We start from the raw sequence: 24,424 nt of genomic DNA on the forward strand, positions 1-24,424 counted from the left end.
CATATCATATCATTTCCAGATTATAACGTGTAAAAATTGCCTATGCCTGATTAAAGACCAGCTGAAATTGTGGCCTACTTTTATGTTAAAGCTCGGGTTCCCCTTACACTACTGCTTCATGTCTCGTTTCATTAGCTGATTTAGCTCCTCCACTAAAGCATTTCTCATTTTGATTAGCTTAGTTTGGACATTGTCAATGCAAGTGAGGTTAAGAGTGTCCAAACCCTCGCCCTTGGCAAATGAGGCTAACGTTGGGCATGGCAAGTAAGCTAACGGTTTCTATGACGACGCTTATGCAAATGAGGATAACAGCGCCCATGAAAGTGAGGTTAACCACCAAAAGATATCGTATTTTTTCCAACCTTTTGTGGTAACTAGCCCACGAAATTTCTCCCAAAAAATAAAATTGTTGTCCGAGACCATGATTTCCACCTGAAACTATGGATTATAGCACGGTTATTTGTTCAAAATCGCACATTATTTTTTCACCAAAATCATCTTATTCGTGAATAATGATTTTTGAGCAATTATACAAGTAACAGGACTCAAATATCTTGACCCAAATTTTCAGAAAATCGTGGAAATCATAAAATAAATAAAAAATCTGATAATTTTTTTTTCACAACGTCGCTTAGAACCCAGGTCTGAAGGCTTTGCCCCATTGGCTTGAACAGTGCACACACTTTGCAAGACCTAGATATCTGGGTTGTGATAGTCTCAAGCTATTTCCAGAGTGGTTGCAAAACTCAAAGTCGCTCTACAGACTAAGGATTGTAAAATGCCCCAGACTGTCGGCTTTGCCCTGAGGAATCTGTCAACTCACTGCTTTGACAGACAGGGGGCTATCCTTTGGAATTCAACACTGGCCTAAGAAAGTTATGCATCCTGAAACTTTATCAGACCCACCATACATGTATTACTCGCAACAGTATTTAGGTTGCAAGCCATTGAAAAAAGTTGGCAAAGGGTTACAATCACTGTCTATGAAGAAGAAAAGATCAGAACAGGAGAGAATATGCTGACTGAAATCATGTGAGTTGATACTTGGCAAAATAGGCCTGCCCCTCTTTTCTGAGGAATTGAAGATCTGGGAAAATGACGTCTGTATGTGATCCATAATAACATGAAAATATTTGATAGAGTCGATCTATGCTGTCCACGGCACCACTATCACGCAATGATAACTGGATAGATGAGAGCTTCACAAGTTCATATCCAATAACAATGTGATTACGGTTATAGAGCTTTTCCAGGATCTGCCAATTGCCCACAATAGAATCATGAAAATAACATTTGGAAGTATGTACTAGCAAAATCGATCGAGGATATTTTGAAGGGAAAGACAAAACAAGATCATTCTTCTTCATGACTTGAAACTATGACAGAAGTGGGGGACTATGAGCTAGTATAATCAAAAGATTTCATATGACTTGAATCACTTGATATGTCATTGCATTTGTATCATGCTCATCCCCACATAAGAAAATATCTGGGAAAAATATTGCTCGGGGATTTTGAATCTCGACTTTCTGGTCATACTAAAACTGCGGTCAATAACCATGATGTATCTTATATATGAATTCATCCTCACAAAGATCTGATCTAAGAAACATAAACTAATGCAACTAAGCTAGGTGATGTGACTTGCGTACAACAAGAGTTTTACCTCAATTGATGCTTTACAGTGCTCCATTGCAGGTTGCAACTCTCCGACCAAACAAAATGCTTGTGCAAGATTATCTTCTGCCTGCAAATATGAATCATTCAAGTTAAGCATAAACTGATCCAGTCATATGAGCCAAACTTATGAGGATCATTGCAGATTCAAATGTTACAAAAAAAATGGCCAAGTGCTCAAACACAGAAATGTAATAATATTGATCATAATAACTTGAACAAGGAGAAATTTATATCATATGAAAGTAAAGTGTGCTTGAAACTCACCTCTGCAATTCTTCTATTATATGCATGCAAAGTTGATCTCAGCACACCAAGAGAACTTAAAGCACCCAAAAGCGTGGTACTAGAGACATTTTTTGAGTCTATTGAATTCTGTAATCTGTCAAGAAATGAACAGTCAAGACTCTAGTATGCAGAGTGATGATAATAGATACGTGCCGACTTAATTTCAAAGATACGGACCACCTCTTAGATAGTGTTATACCTTCTGATACAGTTATTTGCAGCTACAGAGGAAGATTCTAGATCACGATAAGAACCACATTTTAGACAGTAGCCAGGATTTAACTGGTAAAAGCTATTGATTTGCATATCATTTGCAGCTTTATTGATGTCATCAATATTGAGCTCTTCAGCCTGTACAAACATCAAAATAGTCGGTGAGGATACATAAATAGAATCCAAAAAGAGTTGGCAAAAATCTTATAAATAACCAAGGTAGTCAAAAGTGAAGATACACAATTGACTACCATTTTCCGCATGTAGTAGGGCTGAAAAGTTCTCAAGTAAAAATTCAGGATGTGACTCCAATGTCAATATTCCAGTTTGATGCTAATAGTAATGTACATTACAGAAAATACACAGTACCTGAAGAAGAGAGACGATGCTGTCAGTGTTGATGATGTTCGGTAAGTGCTTAAGTTTCTTTTTTTCACAGTTAATAACAGAGCTCTCCAAGACTATGCCAGAACAGTTCAGCTTCACACAGTGAAATGCATTTAGCACTAGGTCTGAAAAGTTCATTTTTGAACAACCGGTGCACTGACATCGAAATGAGTACTCATCTTCCAGAAACTTAATCCTGTCCTTACAATCCCACTGCCCAACCTGTAGAACTAAAACTTAGTTTTCACCTAGAAATGGCAACCTTTCATCAAATTGGCGTTTCAAATCATGGCAGAAAAGGTTTTGGCGAACAAAACGGTTACTTAATTCTGTATACTACAGCTGCTTGATCAAGCAGTTACAGGGAGAACATCACAATGTTATTCCATATTACCAGAACTGAACGAGATTAAGAGTAAGTGCGTGTACCTGTGGACCATAGGACAATTCAAGGGGACACCCTGCTGAGACATATTCTGTAGTTCGTATATGAAGAGTGCGTGAAAGGAAATAAGCGTGGATGTTAGGTCGACAAGAATGGTTGAACAAGCTTCCTGATGCATAGATAGCTTGACCTACTCTGACCTATAAAAAATGATGATGCAGCATGATTCAGAAGGCACACATATGTAAGTACATCAATTACAAGCATCTTTGCATTAAATTTTTGAGTGTCACACATGACAAAGATCAACAGTATTATTGTAAAGACGGTGAAAGGAGGGAAAAAAAGGAAAATATAAAAGCATACCATAAATGCAAACCTGTTCCACATTACTGGTTGGACCTCCTTCCCAAGATGACAGATTTCCAAACTGATCTACTAGTTCATGCTGGTCAATGAATTTCATACGAACAACTGTCATAGAGTTCACCCTAATTTGGGATATAAGTATAACAATCTGCAACAGCAAGAGAATTGGAACATCAGTCAACAGATGGCAATCAAGCATGATATTAAAAAAAAAAACAAAAAATTGTAGATATAGACGGCCCCAGCATACACAGCTATCAGAAAACAGCTTCCATTACAACTATCTGACATGATATACACAAATAATAAATATATAGAGAGAGAGAGGCAACCTGTGAAATGGAGATCCCGTTTATTGGTATTTCAAAGCCATTACAATGTTGCAGACAGCATGATAATACATCAGAGTATATATGTAATTCCAATTTCGATTCCGGAGGCATTTTTGAATAATGGTGAGAAAGATCCTAGAAGAAAATATAGAAGTTAGTCAGTTACAAATCAAAATATATTTGTGAAATTGACACAAGTAACTTAATTCGTAAAGTAGAAAACCTAGACAGGAATAACAGGATATGTACCGAAATTTCTCCGAGATTAATACTATCTGTGGAACCTCCTCTTTTGATTATAGAGTTGACTAGTACTCGACCAGCCAAAACTATCTCAGAAGGCAATACTGCTGGCCAGGGTACACCTTTACATTCATGCTTATGTTCAGAAATCTGATTACCTCTTTCAGAATCAGCAATTAAAGTGGCCTCCACGATGTACTTCTGAAGGTCATCTGGTAGATACTTATGAATGCTTTGATTGTTTGGGTAATCGCAGCACATTTCTCCTCCTGCCTCTATACAGCATTTCTGGGAGCAATACCATGGTATTGAACATGATGTACATGGGACTTTATCCGCTGGTAGTTCATTCAAGCAGTAGTGGCAATGTGTTTCCCGGCAATGCTTTAATATTATCTGCAAAGCCAAGGGCCGATATATTTTAGATTCCTCATCAGCAGCAGAAATGCAGGTATTTGCAGTGGCAATAAGAGCTCTTTATTCATACCGTTGCAAAAGGGTCTTCGGTATGTACCAAGGATGCTTGAGGAATGTCCACCGTGGAAGCCAAACCCTTTCCTTTCTCGGGTGTGGTGACACATTGTAATTTCATTTGGTGTGGTTCATCTGATGGATGACAATGTAATTTAATTAGGTTCTTAGTATTTCAGTTCCCTGATATTAAGAATGAAAAGACAATTAGGAGATTTAACCAGCAAAACAAGCTACAAACTCCAGGATGTCTTTGCATTGCTAAAGAAGATTGCATTTAAAGGCTCAGTAACAAAAGTGTACTCAAAATGAGACATCTGCCATCGCTACTATCCCAAGGCAAGCATGAAAACCCAGAAGCTTAATTGAATATAATGCAAGAAAACTCAAGTTCGATAAAACCAAAAGCATATTATAAGTGAGAGTACTATTTCATGCTGTTTTGCGCCAAGATGGAGATTCTGTATGTTTCCAACTTGTTTTATTCATCTTTAGTTTTCATCACAGTTTAAAAACATAGGGGTCCAGAGTGTATCATTATCGCAAGAATTAAAGAGGATTATTAATCAACTGTGAGCAGAGCTTTTCAATCACAAAGTCCAAAGAGCCCAGTATAGTACATAATCGATAACTACCAGTAGTTTCTAACTTGTAATCTTACCCAACAGATTTGAGTTATTCTGATTATGTTGTGTCGATGGACTTGCTGCTTTATACTGTTGGTCCAAAACTATTTTCATCTCACTTTCTATCTGTTTCTTCCCACCAACTGATGACTCCGCAATCCTTGCTACATCCAAGTCCCGTATTGCATCCTCATATTTTCCCATAGATGCATTTGCCTTGCCTCTTCTAAACCATGCCTACAGCAAAAACAAAAAAAAGTAAACCTGGAGAAAGCTAGTGCAACCCTCTTTGTCTCTCTTGTTCTATATTCACAAAGTCATCAACTCCATTACAAGCACACACAAAAAAAAGCTTTCCACATCAAGAGCATCTCACCTTGGCATAGTTTGAAGAAATCCGAAGCGCCCGGTTGCAGTCTCTTACACACTCCCTCACAAGCCCCATTTTCTAAGCAAAACACACCACACATATATCACTAACAACCAACCAAAACTATCAAAAAAGAAGCCATCTTTATCACGTTTTCGGTACACGGTACTCACATGCAATACAGAAGCCCGATTCACATACAAGGTAGCAACCAGATTTCGGTCTTGTTCATATGCATCCACTGGAGCAACTCGCAATGCCTAAAACATAATCAATAATTGCACAAATTGAAGTAACTAAATCACACTCTAATTAAAAACAACTAGAAAATCTACCTGGGTATAGAAATCCAAAGCATTAGCAAAATCACCACTCAAGAAGCACCTATTCCCCTTCTGCTTACTCTCCAAAGCATCCTCTTTATTCTTCCCACACAGCGCAGCTTCCGGGTCCGTCAGGTCATTAACCATCTGGGAATTCACAACAGATTCATTTGGGTTACCTTTCGAGAAATAAAATGAGAAAATGCATGACCTACTTGCTGGAACGGCTCGAAATGGAGAAGGAAGTCGAGGAGAGAAGAACACGTGCCGGGCAGATCGTCAGTAGTGCTCTCTGCGATCATTTGCTTTAGGGTCTCGGGAACTAAGGACTTGAGCTTCTCCATTAGGGGTTGTTAGTTACTGTTTGGGCTTGGCGGTGGTGAGTGAGAGAGTTCGTTATTTTTGGTGGGAGGAAGAAGGCCGTGCTTTTATAGTTTTCCACTTTAGGTTGATGTCCTTCATCTTTTATCAAATTAATGTGATGAAGTTGCATAAAAGGATCATTACTTGCCGAGAGTGAAATTAATGTGAAGTTGCATAAAGTTACCTTCACCCTTGTTTGAGATTGGATATCATCATAAAGCTATAGGCGTCTGCACTGTTAGATAAGAATGGACTTGACGATCACAGCGTTAAAAAGGGAATTAGTGCAGCTTCTAACAAGGCTTCTCAATGTTCTCATTCCTTCAAGGACCTAGCAAAATCTTCTAAATATATTGGAACAAGAGGTTTCAGGTTAAGCACTATTGGCTTAGTACCTTTGTAGTCGCTGTGTAAGTAATCATTTGTTGAGTTCTAACACATGGGCTATGAACAAGAATTTCAGGTTAAAGCACCATTGGCTTAATACCTTTGTAGTTGCTGTGCAAGTAATCATTTTTAAGTTCTAATACATAGGCCATGAACTTGAACTGCAAAGATGAAGGGAGTTATATGATCAACAAAGAAACTATCCATTAGCACAAAAGAAAAATAAACAATCTCTTTTAACACTTGTACAAAAACTCTCAAGTCTTTGTGTTAATGACAAAATCCATATTACACAATGCTTCAACTAGGCCCAAGCTCTTCTCACGGGCACGAGATCTGATGTTTTGATCGCATCTATTTTAGCAGCTACAATGAAATCATTCATAGTCAATCCTCCTGCAACAATGGAAGTTGGTATTGTCATTGACAAATGGTTTTGCAAGTGCCTCAATAAAAAGTCGTAAAAGTTTGCAAGAAGTTTACCAACGGAAGATGTCCATAGCTCTGCTCTAACTTGATTGGGTTGCTCCAAGTGAAGATTTGGGAAATGCCCTGCAGCTTCCACAACCTTATAAACCCTATTGATGAGTTCAACCCCACATTGGTAATCTCTCAATTTCCACAAGCACCGTAGTTTGAGCCCGTCTTCTCCAACTATCAATCTCCACCCAAGAACCTACACACAAAAAAGAAGCACAATTTGAAACAACCCAAAATTCTTGAAGCAAAACAAAAAGGGTCCTCAAAACTGCGCATTATAAAGAGTAAAAGAACGAAACTTGAGTCACGCATTTCATCGAACACGTTATGGGCATTTTGCAAGTGTTCATGAACGAAGAAACTGACCTTCCTGAGGAGCTGTTGCGCGTCCTCTTCAAGCATAGGAGCCTGGAGAGGAGAGACAGGGGTGCACTCTTGCTGGGCTAGAGAGGAAGCAGACACAGTTGGGATGAGGATCTTGTGCTCTGTGTTCTGGAAGCCCAGTACTTTGTCTCCAAACTGACTGGCTATCTCTGCCGGGTACGGGTCTCTGGCCCCAAAGTCTCCAATCATGTCATGGCCCAGAGCCTGGGTTCTCGGGCCGGGTCGGGCCCGAGTCGGAAGAGTGAAGAAGTTGGGGTGGTGGTGGTGGTGGTGGTGGTGGTGGTGACATGGAAGAGAGAAGTGAGGGAATGAGAGGTTGGTGGCGGCCATGGAAGTTTGGATTTTGTTGGTGTTATCTGGATGATGATTGGCTTTTGTTTGGTTTCCGGAAAAAGGCAGGCTATTGGTGCCCGCGGTACTCAGAAAACCACGTCATTAACTATAATTTTGATAATGCATCAAATTTTATCTAGATTTTACTCAAAAATTCGTTCTAGGTTGCAATTGGAGCCGGTTGTTGTTAATTATTTTTATCCAAAAATCATATTTTAAACTCGATTACTTTATTTATATTAGTGTTCGTGATCAATGGTGAAATCGAGATTTCAACCCTAAAAATGAATATTTCATAATAGTATTTAATCATTCTTCTTCTCTTACTACTTGGTTCATTATTTTAACAACTTTTAGTGCAAATAACTTAATTTTTGTTATATTTTTTATAGGCAAGAGCGCCGAGAGCGAAAACAGGAAGAAACCCTAGCCGTGTTTGCACTCGTTCGGCGGCCCTCCGCCTCGGCGTCGTCATTGACCTCGTCGGTGCTTTGTGGGCGCAGCCGGACGGGTCTGATTGTCCGTCCATCGTGGACGGGTTTGAGGTGAGATTGTTGGGCTCTCAATCAAAGTGGATCCGATCTGGATCGCTGGGATTTGAGAGAAGTGGTTGAGGAGATCGCGGCTGATGGCGAGCGGTGGTCTGGTACTCTTTGGTGGGGTCGGCGGATGAAGCTGTTGTCGCGGGGCTGGCCGGAAGTCGCTGGTTTAGGAGCAAGGTCGGGATCGTGCGCTGCGAAGTCAATAGTGGAGGGACGATGGATGACTTGCTCTGGGTTGGATCTATGGGTGATCCCAGATCTGATTTGGGTAGAATGATGACAGAAGCCTAAGTTGCGAGGCTGGTGGAGTGCTGATGACGGCGGCGACCCGAAATAGGTGGAGGTGCGACGGAGGTGCCAGGATATCGGCGGTGGCTAAAACAGTATTGGGCCGAGCTTGTCATGTTGGCTCTGATCCTTTAGCTACATGGGCTTGGGCTTGGGCTCAGTTTTTGAGCTCTGCCCTAGGTCTAAGTTTATTTTATGTTTTCGTTTATTTATGTTGGTTAGTTAAATGGCGCTTTATGCAAGTAATAAGTCCCTACATTAGTTGTGTAGGACTAATCGGGCTATGTACCTGTGTATGCACTCTACGTGCATTGTCTGCTCTAGGTCGACGGCGAGTTATTTGCTTCGTCAAATGGGCGCTGCCGCCTAGTGGCAGGGTGAGACTAAGTGTCGTCGGATTTCTTTGTCGGCGGCAACATAGGAGGGAAGCTGTGCTAAAGCTGGTAATTATGCTCTATTGTAATCGAGTTACATATCGAGTTATCTTTCCGCTATGTCACTGCTACGTTAAAGCAAATGGAGTAGCTAATTGTGCACTCTTTGCTAGTTGGTGCTTTTTAGAATACATGTCTTATGTAGAAATTCCTGATATTATTTCAGGACATACTCTAGATGCTTATTGTAATCAGGGGTTTAGACTTCATGTCCCCCCCCTTGTATTCGACAATTTCATTAATCGAGGTTTGAGGGCAGCCGCACCAGCCCTTTATTAAAAAAAAAACTGAACTTTTGTTATTCAAGAAATTAATTAAAAGACGGTAAATATTCCAAATTAGACTGAAGATAGACATGGAATCAAAACTTATGATTTAGAAACATAAAGATAAGAGTGAATTTAATTAATTTATGGCAAAAACTTAATAAGAAATACAAATTATTCAATCATGATAGGGATGATACTAGTCATACTACAAGTGAGAATGTAAGATCAAGCTCGAGTTCCGGCTTATTGTTTCAATATAAAACACGATTCATATCAAAACTTGACCTACATGTCTTTACTCTTTCAGGGGAAGTCATATATCGATCTCTCTTATCTCTGTAATTGCCTCCTCTCAATCCCAAAGATATATTGGGCACATGGATCCGGCTCCTCTAAAGTGAGAAGTCGTGCAGTTGTGTGCAGTTCATAAAATCTGGGTCACACAACGAATCTAATGGTTTAAAATGTGCGACGTAATATGGTGTGAAGTTTTTTCCTTTTTAATAAACTAACGGATCGTTAGTACTGTGACTGTACCTCTCTTACTCTTGGTCTCTGGAGAACCTGCATATAGATTAAACCTGCATATTGATTGAAATGGAACAACCCCATATCCTCAACTGAATTGAATCTATGAAATAGAAAAACAACCGAGAAAACATATATTCACTAGCGTTAAAAGAAGAGGACGACTAGAATGGATTTGACGACCGTGATTTGTTCAGTTCTGGGTTTGTGTGGTTGACTTGTGAGAGAAATCATAGCATTAGATCTTGCTCAAAATGGGATGGGTGGCTGTATTCTTGGTCAAATCTTCATGATTTAGCATTAGATCTTCTTTTTCTATGATTGATTAAAAAGTGAAGTCATAGCATTCAGATTAAGAAATTATGCCCAGACAAAGTGGGAGGGTGCCCAGATCGATCATGAAAGACATTTGGGTGAGAAGTTTAGAACACGAAACAACCTAGATCAGAAAATTCTTCTATTCCCATCAATCCATCATCATAAAATGTTCGACATGCTAAAGTGATCAGAACCCAAACGAATTTGGGTCAACAACTATTATCGATCGATTACAGACCAACAGAATCATTGCTTAACAGCAGGAGTTGGCAAATTCGGAGACGAATCAAAGTGAGAAAATCAGAAAACTATTAACGGCAGGAGTCGCCGTCAACTGTGAAGAAAAGCCAAACTGTAATGCTAGATGACGTGGCATAGTCCTAAATCATTGGATTTTATTGATGGTTCGGATTTTATGAAATTTACAAAAATTGCAGAGAAATAACTTCAGAGTATCTCAATCCTGGGCACATATATATATATTGCTTGCAATTAAGTAAGTAGTTCACTTAGCTCACTAGCTAAACTAAATAGCATATATACATATAAATTAAGTTCACTCTAGCTTGTACCTAGAATCAGTACACGCATGTCTTCCATCTTATGGTGGAGTGGTGATACTGATACCTGCAGAACAACGGAATAAGTCATCATCCATCACCTATAAACACATGAACTAATTAACTCATCAGCTATATATTAATTCGAAGGGATACAGTACTTACTTCCACAATTGAAGTTGTGAGGGACTCGCCTTCCACAAGCTTCAATCTTCTTAACGAAGCTAGGGACATTGATCAAATTAGCGAGCTTGGGAGTAAATATGGGGCACACACACTCAAAATTTCCTAACCAATTTGCAGCAGTTTGCAGAAACGTTATTGCCCCCAAGAATAAGTACGTGCCTTGCACTCGTTCACGAGAAGCTTCTTCTCCTGCTTGCACTGCCTCGGCGTCGATCGTGTCCGCCTGCACCTTCGGAACCAAATCCAAAACATTCGCCAAGCAAGAAACTAAGCATATCGTCATCAAGCCCCTGATCACCATCACCATTTTCATTTCTGTTACTACTTGATTTTAATTAGGGTATGTATTAGGACAGCGCAGAGTGCCCCTCTATATCCATATTTCCAATTTTGTAGTCAATAGGAACATTTATCATAGATTCATAATTAATGGTCAAGATAATATAAGAAGTTTTCAGGTTTGATTAAAATCCACTCATCTAAATCTGCCGTGGGTTTTGAGATGTAATCTAGGTCAAGTCCCTCCTTGTCGAATACGATATGATTTGGTCTAGTATGATTTCAGCTATAATTTACAGTTGTGCAGGAACGTAGACAATCACTGTTAAAGTCGCGCAGGAACGTGTCAATGGGACTCCATCTAATGGTCCAGAACTTAAAAGGACTATTCAAGCTTGGAATTTTTTGGAAAACCACAAATAAGGGAGTACGTTCACATTAGAATAAGCAAACTAGCTAGTTGAAAAAATATTGTGCCAGTAATTTGCACCCTTTTTGCCGTGTGTTTTGGACTGTACGTAATTCTATAAAGTTAAGCCCTGCCTTCACCACTAATTAAGAAATGCATGCATAATTAGTTAATTAATTAGGTCTAATTCTAGCTTATAGTGTTGACAAGATTAGAAAAGGAAAATGATTTGTGGCCTCAATGAGGCCTAAGATTTGTGGCCTCAATCTTAGGTGTTATGCCATGTCACCTACACACATCACTAATTTGTCATATTATGACATGTAATTCTTGAGAAAAAGACAATCTTATCATTCCAAAATCTAATGAATCTAAGTTACTTTGGCTTTCTTCTAAACAAAAATTATTTTGGTTTTTTTTTTTCATTTTTTCTTTTCATTACTCTCATGCTTAGATTTAAACAACAATTTTTTTCTTCAATCAAGAATGGAAAAAAAATTCATGTAATTCAGTCAATAGATTTGCACATACACTCGATCAATAGATTTGCATAACACATGTATATGAATTCAACCTTTGTTGGGTTCTTGTAAATTTTGAAAGTATAATGTGAAAAGTACATATTCATATGATTATATGTATTCTTATGTTAAATTTTTTCTTCTTCTCTATATGTAGCTAGGGTTTACATGTTATATTTTGAGTTTATTATTATTTTTGTTTGTTTTTTTTCCTTATATTTAGATTTGTAGATGATAATTAATTGATGAAATTTTTTCTTACCTCTTAATTTGGACATATGTATTTTTCAAATTCAATTTATTAATGCTATTTTTTTGGAGGAAATTAATCAATATTTGAAAAGAAAAGTTAATGCCTATTTCTTGACTATATTGATGCTATTTGGAAAGAAAAATTATAGGAAAGAATTTAATTAACTGAAGAAAAATAATTGTCAAAGAATTTATAGACATATCTCTTAAATGAATACATAATTAATAGCTTATCTTTTTTTTTTGTCACCTAATTTAATTCTTTAATGTAATTGATTCATCCCCTAACATCTAAAAGGAAATTTAAAATGGTAAAGTTGGTGTTGCAATAGTATGATGTGACAAGATTTATTATGTGGAATTGAAAATAAAATTTGAATTTGCTTACATGGCATGACACCTAGGATTTGAGGCCACAAATCTTAGGCCTCATTGAGGCCCTATATCATTGCCCATTAGAAAAATTCATTATCATTTAGTATAATTAATTGTATTTTAAGCATCCGGGTCCAAAACTAGGTCGCCAACTCCAGGAACTCATAATGATTATCTGATTGCATATATATTACTTATTAGTTCCTCTCTTCACGTACATAAGGTGAAAATATACATATCCCACAACAAAAGTTGACTGATATTTGTACCTAGTTGGAAGATCTGATAGTATAAATAAAAATAAAAATGCGCTTTTTAATTTATTTATGGAAATTCATACATCAGGTTTTTCCTTATTTCCTCCTCTCAATCTCTAATATATATATACATCCGCATAAATGCATAACTAATTAATACAGAAAACTAAGAGATGCATATTTTATTTGTCAAGCATAATTTATATAAATATATATATTCTTCTGGGATCTTAGCTAGTGCATTCCTTCGATCTCATGGAGTGGTGATACCTGCAGAAAAATAAAGGTTATGATAAGCTATATACAAATTAAAGTTGTGAGTGAGATTGAGGAAGAGAGACTTACTTCCACACTTGAAGTTGTGAGGAACAGTCCTTCCGCAACCTTCAATTTGCTTAATGATACGTGGGACGTTGAGCAGATTGGCAAGCTTGGGAGTAACATAGGGGCATACACACTCAAGATGAGTGACCCTAAGGCGTTGGCAGCAGTATGCAGAGGGATCACTTCCTGTAACAACTGCCTTGCACGCATCAACGAGAAGCTTTTTCTCCTCCTTACACTGGCTCGGTGTCGTGTCCCCCATTGCTACCGGAACCACATCCCAAACACCCACCAAGAACAATAAGCATACCATCAAACCAAATAATCCTGGCCTCATCATTTTAACTTCTCAGGTTTTCTAGCTTCTTTACAATTTGTTTTCCTTCTCTCTTTACTTTGTGGTATTAGCAGTAAGCACAAACCCACATTATATAGATCGAGAATAGGTGAAACTTGCAGGAAAAGGTCACCAACTTGGAATATTTATTTAGTTTGCAAAGTCAGCTAGTCTGCATGTTTGGTACGTACGTACATATATAATAGCTGGAAATAATAAAATCACCATGGTTAAGGAACCTACTATTCAACTTCAAGCAAGAGAAACTTCGGGAGAACTACATACACTTGCGTTCAGATTGTATGAATTTCTATAATTTAACGACAATGACAGGCCTAATCTGTCATTGTAGTCGGTGGTCGGTGGTCGGTGTATGACTAAATAAGCAATATTTTGTCAGTGTTTTCTAGAAATTAATATTCGTATGTGCATGACCGCTGCTTCGACTTGTGATTTACTTCAGACTAGTGAGACTCGCAATTTAACTATAAGATTACCCTGTCTTGGCCGGTTGGAGGTATATATAGACTTATAGTCTTCCAATTTGTATATTAATACATAGATGAAGAAATTAGTGTCACAGCTACTTGCAATATCCTTTAAACCTATGATAAACTTGTTAACCTGTACGTGATGTCAGCATGGAGAAGTCTGCACTGACCAGTGAAGTAGTGTCCAGCTGTCATACATGTAATGCGGAGCTTTCTAAATATCACTAATAGCAAAACAGACATCTCACACAGATTTAACTCACACATATTTTACAAAGCCACAGATATCTGTGTGAATTGGATGTACAGAAAATCATGTGAAATAAGTATAATTGGGCCTACAATAGTTTATAGAATAACAATAACCACAAAAGTATGTGTGAAACAACATCAGATATTAAATTATTAAAAAATCTTTTGTTTTTGTGCTATATAAATTATAGAGGGACGGTTTTCCATGGCCAAAACTTTTTGACACAGATTTATGTGTAAAATAAGCGTTATACATATATCAGTGTGAAATGTAGATACGGACATCCGTGAGAGAAAAAAAACACTCATACGGAATTCTGTGTAAATCTTCGAATGAGAACTGACAGATTTACTGAGATAATTACACACGGACATATGTAAGAATTAAAAATGCATTTCACACATATTTATGTAGCAATTTGACCCATTAAACCTATCATCATTATCGCCTCTCTCTCTCTCTCTCTCCCCCCTCCTCCTCACCAGAGATGCCGAGATCGCTCGGTTTGCCGGCGACCCGCGATCCCGATCGAGCGACCTGAATCGCGGTACGATCGCGAACCAGATCGGTAACTCCAGCGATCCCTTATTTACCCAACATCAAGTGATTCAGATCTGGTGTTCTTCAAGAATCAAGACTTCGTCAGTCATCATTCAATTAAGTTTACCCACTTCTGCTGCTCCGCTGAGATACCCACCTCTGCTACTCTGCTGAGATTTATTTCTACTTTTTTAAATTTATCCTCTTTTTGGTTTTTTTAAGAAGATAGTGACTCATGTGGAGAGTGTTGAAGAGAGTTTTGCCTACTAAAGCGGTGCTGGTCCAGCGTAGGGTCCCACTCCAGGATCTTCAATGCATGTTCTGTGAGCAAGTCATCGAAACAGGTACACATATATTTAAAATTGTGCTGCTCTTCAATGTTTCTGGGCATTGGGTCCTTTGGGTTTGCAGGCTGCGTAACACCCTGCTCGGAGTGTGGTTGATTGGGTTTTTGACATGATGGATGTGCTACAAACTGAGCAGCGTGACTTTTTGTTTTATGGGCTTTGGGCCATATGGACGGAGCGGAATAACTTAGTCTGGAAGAAGAGAGGCTTTCAACCAATGCATATGATACAATGGACTGTGAGACAAATGGAAGACCATAATTTTCATCCGAAGGTGGGTATGCAGAAGAAGAGGGTTCGAATAAAATGGCAGAACCCCCCATCAGGTCGACTCAAAATAAATATAGATGGGGCTTATAAAGCAGATAATGGTTGTGGGGGAATCAGTGTAGTAGCCAGGGATGATTTGGGTAGTTGTATTGCCGCTATTGCTAGACCTTTTGTACATGCGCACTCGACCCTTAATATGGAAGCGGAGACATGTAGAGCTGGTTTTATTCTTAGTATCCACAAAGATTGGTTGGAAATTGACATTGAGAGCGACTCTGCCCCCTTTTGGTTGCTGCACTTAGAGTAAGGAGAAGAATTTCTCGGAGGTAAGCCGGGTTTTAGATGATTGTAAGGAGTATATGACTACTTTTCAATCAGTTAGAATCCGGCATATTAACCGTGAAGCAAATGGTGTTGCAGATAGGCTTGCACACCTTGCTAGTTTGTTTTGTCTTGATGATGTGTGGTTAGATGAGACTCTTGCTATTATATATTCAGGATGTTCTCTACGAGGATCAGTGTAATTGTTCTAATGTAGCATGGGGTTCATGTTTTATGCCCCCCCCCGTTGCAAATTTCTACTATTAATATAATAAATGGAATCGGGCGTGGGGCTGAGCCTCTCATGTAGGCTGGGTTCCAAACCCTATTAAAAAAAAAAAAAAAAAAAGATAGTGACTATTCCAAAAAAAAAAAACAATATTATCTAAAAGATTTCTAATCTCTAATTTTACTTATTTATCATTTCAAATTAATGTGGTTTTCATAGTAGATGTATAAGGGTTATTTACGTAAAAAAGTTATGTTTCCAAATACGCTATTAGGAGTTTGGTTATCTATTTATTATTTTTTTCATAATTATATTTATCATATGTAATTTATTTTCAATAAAATTTTCACTAATAAATTATAGCGTGCCGCGTACCGGTACGTGGTACGGGTACCGTAACGACCCGCGATCCAGGCAACACTGCTCCTCACTCTACCGCCTCATCAGACCTCCTTCTTCTAATCACCATCTTAGAGCATCTCCAATAGACTAGCTAAATTCAATTTTTAGCTATATATAACTATTTTTAAAGAAAAAATAAACTCCAACAGACTAGCTATACCCAAGTTAAATTTAGTTTTAGCTAAAATGGCTAGCTATATTTAGCTAGAGAATCTTGCATAGCTAAAGAAAAAGTTATATTTCTCTCTCCTCTTTTGTCCACATGTCAGTTTACGATTCGATAAAATTTAGTATATTATTTAAGAATAGCTACTTCTGTTGGAGCAATATTGTTAAATTAATAGCTATATTTCACATCTTTAGCTAAATTTAACTAAAAAGTAATTCCTACTGTTGTAGATGCTCTTACTCCCTCAGACAACCTTAGCCTTCCCTCAACCCCATATCTCCTCTCTCAACCAATGCAATTGAGGTTTAATTGGAAAAACAAGAGATCGGCAAACGCAATTTGAAGCGGTTGAGGTCATCAATAGCAGAGTTCACCCGTCCTCGGCCTCCACCAGAGCTCAGGATCCATGGACCAAATCGATCCTATGTCACTCTCTCTCGTTCTTTATCTTTCAATTTCTAACTAGTTCCTCTCAAAATGGATTAATGGGTACTGTAAACTTTGTGATATTGATGAAGCTTGGTTAGTGATGAACCTGATAAGTGTAGGATGGTATAGAAAGTCAGTTCTTCTTCTCTCTATCTTTTACAGTTGAGTCATTTTTGTGTTTGCTGTAAAATGTGAAAAGTTATCTTCTTTCCCTTCAATTTCTCCTCGATGGTTAAATGTTAATGATTCTTTGTATTTCCTCTCTTCTGGGTTTTCTCAATTGACCACAGTTTCTCTGGGTTTCGATTTCTGAATGTTTATTTGAATCAACTAAGGAACCCAAAGCTTTGAGCTTTGTTCTTCACGTTTGGACTAATCTCGTCTCTTAAAAAGGGTGAAATTCTGAATCTTTCAGCTTAGAAAGAGGTAGAGTTTTCTATTTAATAACTTTACATTTTCTTTATGCATATTTCAGTGGCAAAGCTTCAGAAACGGTGATCCTATATATATGTTCTTGACTAATAGCATATGCTTTCTTTGGAAGGTGTAAGGCTGGTAATTTAGAGGTTAAGCAGGTTTCAGAGACACAGCTGTTGTACAAGATTTGCGGATCGGGACGGTCTAGTGGGTCTGCTGGGTTTGAAGAGAAAAGGGACTCTGCTTTTGACAAATTAGAGAGTGGGATCAAGAATGGTAATATTTTGTTCTATACTGGGAGCTATGAGTCGGTTTATATATTGGGCCAGTGTGAGGCTGATTTGAGCAACAATGATTGCGGGGATTGTGCTTATGAAAAAACCGATTTCCAGTGTGGCAATTCAGTTTCTGGGCAGATTTTGCAAATATATATCTTTTTTTTAATACCATTACTATTCCACACTAACATCTGTGTGAGTTAAGAAGATATTTCACACTGATTATGATATTAAGAAATCATTTTGGACTCACACGGATTGATTTAAATTTAATTATGCATGTTAATAGATAGTGGGGTTCATGATAAATATTCACACGGACTCCCAAAACCATGTGAGTAGAGCATTAACGTCCCCTCCGAAGGCAATCGAAAAACATTCCATGCTTGCACTGTAAGTATAGCATTTTACACACTGATATCCGTGTGAAATAGCATTATTTCACATAGATTTAAATATGTGTGAGATGTCTGTTTTGCCAGTAGTGTATTTTCCTATTTTACAGTCTATAATAATTGTTAGGGTGTCCTAACTATAAATAGGCTATGTTTGTAAGAATTGTTACTGTGTTGCATTAATTTGAGAGACTCAGAAAATTTGTTCCATAGTTTTCTTTCATTTTCTTCTAGCTATCAAGTTTGGCCATGGCGTACATGTTATCATGGTATAAGAGCAGGTTATCTCACGTGTGCATACCTCATGGCTACACGGGCTCTACATCACCCAAAGTTGTCCACGTGTATGGCTTGAAAATGCGCCACACTTGAGGGGGCGTTTTGAGAATATGTATATCCCACATGGGAAAAATTAGACCTTGCCTAGGGGTTTATAATGATTTGGGCTACTTCATCCATTGCCAATTGATTTTGGATGTGAAACCCATATTATTTTATCAAAACTAATATGAAGGCAATTCATTGTGGAGCCATTAGCCATGAGATGTATAGATGTCGACTAAATTAATTTTGTCTTTGCTTGTTTTGTGGATGATGTTCTACCAAGAAAAGACAAAACACAAATTATTCTACAATATAATGTGAAGCTAGTTTTCTTTAAGATCACGTTTACTTACTTGGAATGATAATGAAAATGGAGAGATGATTCCGAGATAAAAGTATTCATGCATTCACTAACACATAAAGAAATCGGAATGAGTATAGGTCTCACCTCCTTAGGTATAGAACGTCTCTCACCTAACATACAAGTAAGGAAAGATAATAGGAAAAATAAATTAGGTATAGAACGCCTCTCACCTAGCATACAAGTAAGGAAAGATAATAGGCTAATTCTAGCATTGAGTTGTTGAGTTAATTAACTTGAGCACCTTCATCCATAGATCAAATTAAATTGAACATGACTAGTATACATAATTGATTGGTGGTGAATGCATTCCCTAGCAGGCTAGCAGCATAGCTTATGTTTCTTTATTGATTTCTCAAACCGAAGCAATTGTTATTTCATTTATTTACTCGTTTTCATCAAATCAAATCAACTCTTAAACCGAAGATTCTACTTTCCCAAGCATGATTAGTGGCTCGTGGTTAAGGTAGGGACACACACTCAATATGAGTAACCCTAACGCGTTGGCTGCAGGCTGGAGATGGTTTAAACCCAAAAATAATTCGTTTGCATGCACCAATTAACGAGATCAGATACTTCTCCTCGATCCTTACACTCACTTTAGAGTGTCATCCCCCTCTGCCATTGGAACCATACCCACAAAGCATATCATCAAAACCACTAAGCCTACCCTCTCCATTTTCTCTTTATCGATCTCGATCAGTTCCTTTTTTTTCTATGTAGAGTTGTAGTTGTTTTCCTCTATCGATCAGTATATGCACTACCTCCCTTTTATATAGATTGAGAAGATGGATGAGATTGGAAAACTTGGATGAAGTAAGGAATGTGATAGGAAGTTAGGAACAAACTATTTAAAGTCCTCCACTGTAAAGGCAAAAGTCATCGTACGCACGTATAGATCATCATGGAGAAGAAAAGTACTAGTCAATCAAGACAACATTGTGGAAAAATTACCAGGCCAGGACATATGTTCAGATTATACATTTCTTTTCTTTGGTCCCAATTAATTTTCAAACACTAGTAATTAACACCCATTTTGGCATGTATTTTGCGCTGTTGGGAGATAGCAAGCTGTCTAGCAAATACCATCTTCCACAATGTATAGGAGATGAGTCTAATGGAGAAAAATATTATTGAATTAATAATATAGTACATGCATGATCGGATATATCTTAATTTTGAAGTATCAGTTATTGAAGGGTAAGAAATATCTTCATATGGTGACCAACTTCATATACACATCATAATGATCCGATGTACGTAGCCACTGGTTATAGCTATGATAAAAGTCAATTATTTATTTATTTAGTTGTCAAATCTAACTTTCTAAGAAGAACAAGCTTGGTCAAAACTAATTTGAACCGAACACATGCAGTTACTGGTCCGATCAAATGGTTCATCGACTCCATAACTATTCGATCATCAATAGCATCACTGTTTGGGTAAAAGCAAAGAACTTGGCTAAAGACTACAGTCCTCGTCTTATTTGTGGATAATTAAGAAATGAGAGGATAAGTCAGTTTCGCTACTAATTAATGTGGGTGAGACAAGAAAACTAGCTGGCACCCAAATACTAAGATCCAGTCGTCAGTGTGTCCCAGAAAATAATGGAGCTTGGTCTTTGGCTAGACTTGTGATTTACTTCAGGAACCGGCCGGCCGGCCGGCTGAAATAAAATTATAGTTTAATTATAACTCAAACATATAAATTCTTGGCCGGAGAGACGTCGATCATACACTGTTACGAATATATGGTCTTCTAGTTTCTGCATATACAACAAAGAACGTTCGATCTTATACAACAAAGAAGTGCAATCTCCATGGTTAACCATGATGAGATTATGAACGCCATGGGGACCGGGTACCTATGTTATGTGGAATGTCTTAAGGTTAGCTGTTCAATCCAGAGATTCGATCTATAGCTACCTATTGTTAAAGGTTTACCTTATAAGACATGAAAATGATCAGAAGTAGATTTATGTTGCTTCGGTAGAAAATGTGTCGTTGCAACACATCTCACTACTACAATCATGGGCAAAGGGCACATACAACATTCGTGACAAAATACCCTCAAAAGACACATATAAGCGTGTCCAGCTATCATAGCAACGCTGCAGCCACTGTTATCAGGGTCAGTGCGCTGTAGGCCAGTTGCTTTCGACTTCTCTGCCTTATATTCATTTGTTCGTGGCTTTCTTTACAATTCTAATATTGTGGGGACCACCAATCCAATGGTGGGTTGAATTGGTATTGACTTCAGCTTTCATACATAAAAAGAGAAAATGTTTAATAATCCTTTTATAATCCATGATATAAAATTCAGCTTCTGGAATTTATACTTTCTTCATACCTCATATTAAGGGAAAAATTACATTGTTCAATCGTACCTATTACAAGCTGTCAACCCCAGTGAGGTTTAATACCTTAAGAGTACATACAACAATCTAATGTCTATACAAAACACTGCACCTAATTCAAACTTCACAAAATCTTCTCTGAAATTTTCAACTGTGAACTTGCATGATGATCGAGTAGCTATCACCAAATAAACACAAGAGATCAGGGGTTAAACACCAAAAACATAAACACATTCGAAGCAACTGCTAGTATTAACGTACCTTCCTCGACCTTTTAAAAAATCTTTACGAGCATTTAAAATTACCAACAGCTACCAAAAAATTAAGTGCAGCATCTGTTCTGTCACAAAAAAAAAAAACAAGTATTAAAAAGAGCATCTGTTATGTCTAAGTAAGACACACAAAATAGATTCAAGAGAAAATGAATGGCATAATATTACTATAAGGCATATAAGATGAGTGGCAAATATCCACAACCAATATGCAGAATTCCATGTTAAAGCATCTTATGTCTATAGTCCATTGAAAATTTGAAATATCAACACTTGAATAGAAAATGGACTTAACAGAAGGGTGCACATTTTAGCGTAAAACCAAAGAACAAAATAACAATTTTACCGTGTAATTGAGTTTCCAGAGATTCATTATGCATCAGTTCATAAATGACGAACCTTTTCAAAGCCCGAATGCTAGTCATCAATCTTGACTACAATGCCAAGAGCGTAGCCTATTAAATACTTGCAATGTGCAGAACAACACAACACAAGGAAATGAAACTGTCAGTAATTTGTCACTCATTGATCCATTTCTTTTTAATCAATTCATATAAAGGACTATATGAGGGTGACAAGTATAATCACTAACAAAAGCATTAGCATCAAATTGAAAAGTAACAGAAACTATCTTATTACTAAAAATTCAGGATGACTCATCATTCTAAAAGTAATAGCAGTAAACCATACCTTGATCCCCATTTTGGGAAGGATGGTCGCAGTAAATATCGAGCATTCCTATAGCAATATGTTTTTGTCACAATGGCCACCACCTGAAACCAATGCCATCAACAATAGACCGTCAAAAACAAAGCTCAGCCTTAGTAAACATTCAACATATAAGCATACCCCAACCACAAGCAGGCTTTGGAATACTAAAATGAATAGGATACTGAACCTGAACTTCTCCTCAAGAACCACTATTGTTGGGTTTTCATAGCGGCCATGTACAAAAATTGTGGTGCGTTTCTCCTTCAATAAAGTAAGGATAATGAGCTTCAGATCACTGAGCATGAACAATTAATCAAACAAGATATTGGAGAAAAATCCAAATCCAATTCAATCTAAAGCATTAAAATTTGTTCATAAACAACAGTAAATAAACCCACAAGTGTCTCCCTCACAATGAAAAACTCAATTCATAATTGTGACCATACCTTATGTTGAGAGAGGAGGTGAGAGGCAATCAAAGTCTGACTTATATCGGCAGCGGCACACTAGTCTCGCAGTCATGTCTCTTACCTATTACGTCTCGATCTCCTTTTCTTCCTCTTTACCCATTGCTATTGCTCTCTCTCTCTCTCTCGATCTTGACTCTGTAAATTCGGCGGCCATTGCTGATGAAGGGAGATTGGGAGAGATTAGGGTTTTGAATGAAATAATTGGGGATCTTCGATTAGAAGCATAAACTCATACAAAATTGGTAGATCCACTGAGAACTAAGACAAGGCGCTGAGGCTTAACAATTTGAAGGATTGATTCATTGGATGATGGTTTCAATTGAGTACAAGGAGGAGAGAAGCAGATGCAAGTGATGGACTGACGAGGGAGAAGAGAGAAGGGAGCAGAGAGGAGAAAGAGAGGTCGATAGCTACAAATATAATAAGTATATTAATGGCCATTAGTAGGTTTGAGTACAAAACGAAAATGTGAAAAATAATAAAAAACTTGACTTACCCACGATTGTTTACAATCGTGGACATTATCTCACCGATTCCACTCAAACAGTGAAAGTACCCACGCTTGTTTGCAATCGTGCCCATCAAAGCGTTGCTGTTGCTTAATATTGTAGTAGTGTAGGTTTGAGTACAAAACAAAAATGTGAAAAATAATAAAAAAACTTGACTTACCCACGATTGTTTACAATCGTGGACATTATCTCACCGATTCCACTCAAACAGTGAAAGTACCCACGCTTGTTTGCAATCGTGCCCATCAAAGCGTTGCTGTTGCTTAATATTGTAGTAGTGCCTCTTCACAGAAACATCTGTGGTGGTGGAGAAAATATGTTAATGGAGAAGTATATTTTAGTGTGAAATTAAATTATTATTTGTTCTTTCTACAATATAGGTTTTTTGTGTGAATACAATTTTTAGGACATGGAAATAGTTTATTTCAGGGGTACAAATTTAAAGTTTAGGGTTTGGATCCTTAATTACCTAGAACCCCTCTATATCGTAAACATATTATACTTAATTACAACAAAAATATCATGCAAAATAGGAAAAACTGAATAAAATTCTGAATTTGTTATTTATAGAATGTCACACATCCATTTCTTCTTAGTTTCCTCCTCTCAATCTCGATCTTAATTATTGATACATATTGGCACAAACACAATGCACTTTCAAGTATATGTATATGTAACTCACCTAATTAGCCGCCGAGAAAGCTAGCCAAGAGAGATACATATACATATACATATACATATATATATTTATTTATTTTTATTTGTTCTTGTAGGATCGACTTTGATCTTCTTATGGAGTGGTGACACCTGCAGAGAAAATGAGAATGTCAGGAGTGATATATACATAAATACAAGCAAATACTAGCTAATTCATGAAGTCACTGCAAATTGATAGAGAGAGAGAGACTCACTTCCACACTTGAAGTTGTGAGGAACAGTCCTTCCGCAACCTTGGATTTGCTTGATGCTGCGTTTCACATTGATTAAATTGGCAACCTTGGGACTAAGGTATGGACACACACACTCGGCATGAGTAACCCTAACACGTTGGCAGCAGGCTGCAGATGGTTGAAGTCCAAAAATAATTGGTTTGCATGCACCAACGAGAAGATTCTTCTCCTGCTTGCACTGACTTGGAGTTGTATCCCCCTCTGCCATAGGAACCACACCCACCAAGCACAACAAGCATATCATCATAACCACTAAGTCTGCCCTCTCCATTTTCTCTTTATCTCAGCTTCTTTTTTTCTTTCTAGTTGTTTTCCTTGTGTCTTAGTTTGTGGCGTTATCAGTATACACTACTCCCCTTTATATAGATCGAGAAGACAGGTGAGATTGGCAAACTAGGAAAGTGCTAGGAAGTTAGGAAA

At 37.7% G+C, this 24,424-nt stretch overlaps 4 protein-coding genes and 1 long non-coding RNA gene across 17 annotated transcripts; all 5 read right to left on the reverse strand.

Moving 5' to 3' along the window:
- Positions 1-541: 541 nt before the first annotated feature.
- Positions 542-6,148, reverse strand: LOC133716044 (uncharacterized). 2 transcript variants are annotated; one of them, XM_062142780.1, is made up of 15 exons: positions 5,900-6,148; positions 5,697-5,831; positions 5,535-5,621; positions 5,368-5,439; positions 5,027-5,228; positions 4,382-4,500; positions 3,901-4,290; positions 3,652-3,786; positions 3,330-3,467; positions 2,995-3,150; positions 2,548-2,787; positions 2,165-2,316; positions 1,945-2,059; positions 1,667-1,747; positions 542-1,256 (listed from the first exon to the last, which is right to left on the reverse strand). In XM_062142780.1, the coding sequence occupies exons 1-15, from the start codon at positions 6,026-6,028 to the stop codon at positions 1,029-1,031; spliced, it is 2,379 nt and encodes a 792-aa protein (XP_061998764.1). In that variant the 5' UTR covers positions 6,029-6,148; the 3' UTR covers positions 542-1,028. The 2 variants fall into 2 exon arrangements, with proteins under 2 accessions (XP_061998764.1, XP_061998765.1); XM_062142781.1 differs by having other exon boundaries at positions 5,953-6,095.
- A 442-nt stretch (positions 6,149-6,590) lies between these two features.
- On the reverse strand, positions 6,591-7,691 carry LOC133716045 (probable pterin-4-alpha-carbinolamine dehydratase, chloroplastic). The gene is made up of 3 exons (XM_062142782.1): positions 7,281-7,691; positions 6,918-7,110; positions 6,591-6,830 (listed from the first exon to the last, which is right to left on the reverse strand). Exons 1-3 carry the CDS (start codon positions 7,626-7,628, stop codon positions 6,739-6,741), a joined length of 633 nt encoding a protein of 210 aa, XP_061998766.1. The 5' UTR covers positions 7,629-7,691; the 3' UTR covers positions 6,591-6,738.
- Positions 7,692-12,877: 5,186 nt separating this feature from the next.
- Positions 12,878-13,582, reverse strand: LOC133718562 (uncharacterized). Its single transcript, XM_062145423.1, has 2 exons — positions 13,195-13,582; positions 12,878-13,119 (listed from the first exon to the last, which is right to left on the reverse strand). The coding sequence occupies exons 1-2, from the start codon at positions 13,511-13,513 to the stop codon at positions 13,103-13,105; spliced, it is 336 nt and encodes a 111-aa protein (XP_062001407.1). The 5' UTR covers positions 13,514-13,582; the 3' UTR covers positions 12,878-13,102.
- A 7,461-nt stretch (positions 13,583-21,043) lies between these two features.
- LOC133715821 (uncharacterized) lies at positions 21,044-22,973 on the reverse strand. 12 transcript variants are annotated; one of them, XR_009849230.1, is made up of 6 exons: positions 22,522-22,972; positions 22,263-22,336; positions 22,055-22,137; positions 21,711-21,819; positions 21,354-21,427; positions 21,044-21,270 (listed from the first exon to the last, which is right to left on the reverse strand). It is a non-coding gene; the product is annotated as an uncharacterized LOC133715821 (long non-coding RNA). The 12 variants fall into 12 exon arrangements; XR_009849235.1 differs by having other exon boundaries at positions 21,354-21,432; XR_009849231.1 differs by having other exon boundaries at positions 21,711-21,829.
- Positions 22,974-23,591: 618 nt separating this feature from the next.
- On the reverse strand, positions 23,592-24,347 carry LOC133717880 (probable non-specific lipid-transfer protein AKCS9). The gene is made up of 2 exons (XM_062144629.1): positions 23,966-24,347; positions 23,592-23,861 (listed from the first exon to the last, which is right to left on the reverse strand). Exons 1-2 carry the CDS (start codon positions 24,273-24,275, stop codon positions 23,845-23,847), a joined length of 327 nt encoding a protein of 108 aa, XP_062000613.1. The 5' UTR covers positions 24,276-24,347; the 3' UTR covers positions 23,592-23,844.
- Between the last annotated feature and the right edge of the window lie 77 nt (positions 24,348-24,424).

Source organism: Rosa rugosa, chromosome 6 (assembly GCF_958449725.1).
Source record: "Rosa rugosa chromosome 6, drRosRugo1.1, whole genome shotgun sequence".
NCBI lineage: Eukaryota > Viridiplantae > Streptophyta > Magnoliopsida > Rosales > Rosaceae > Rosa > Rosa rugosa.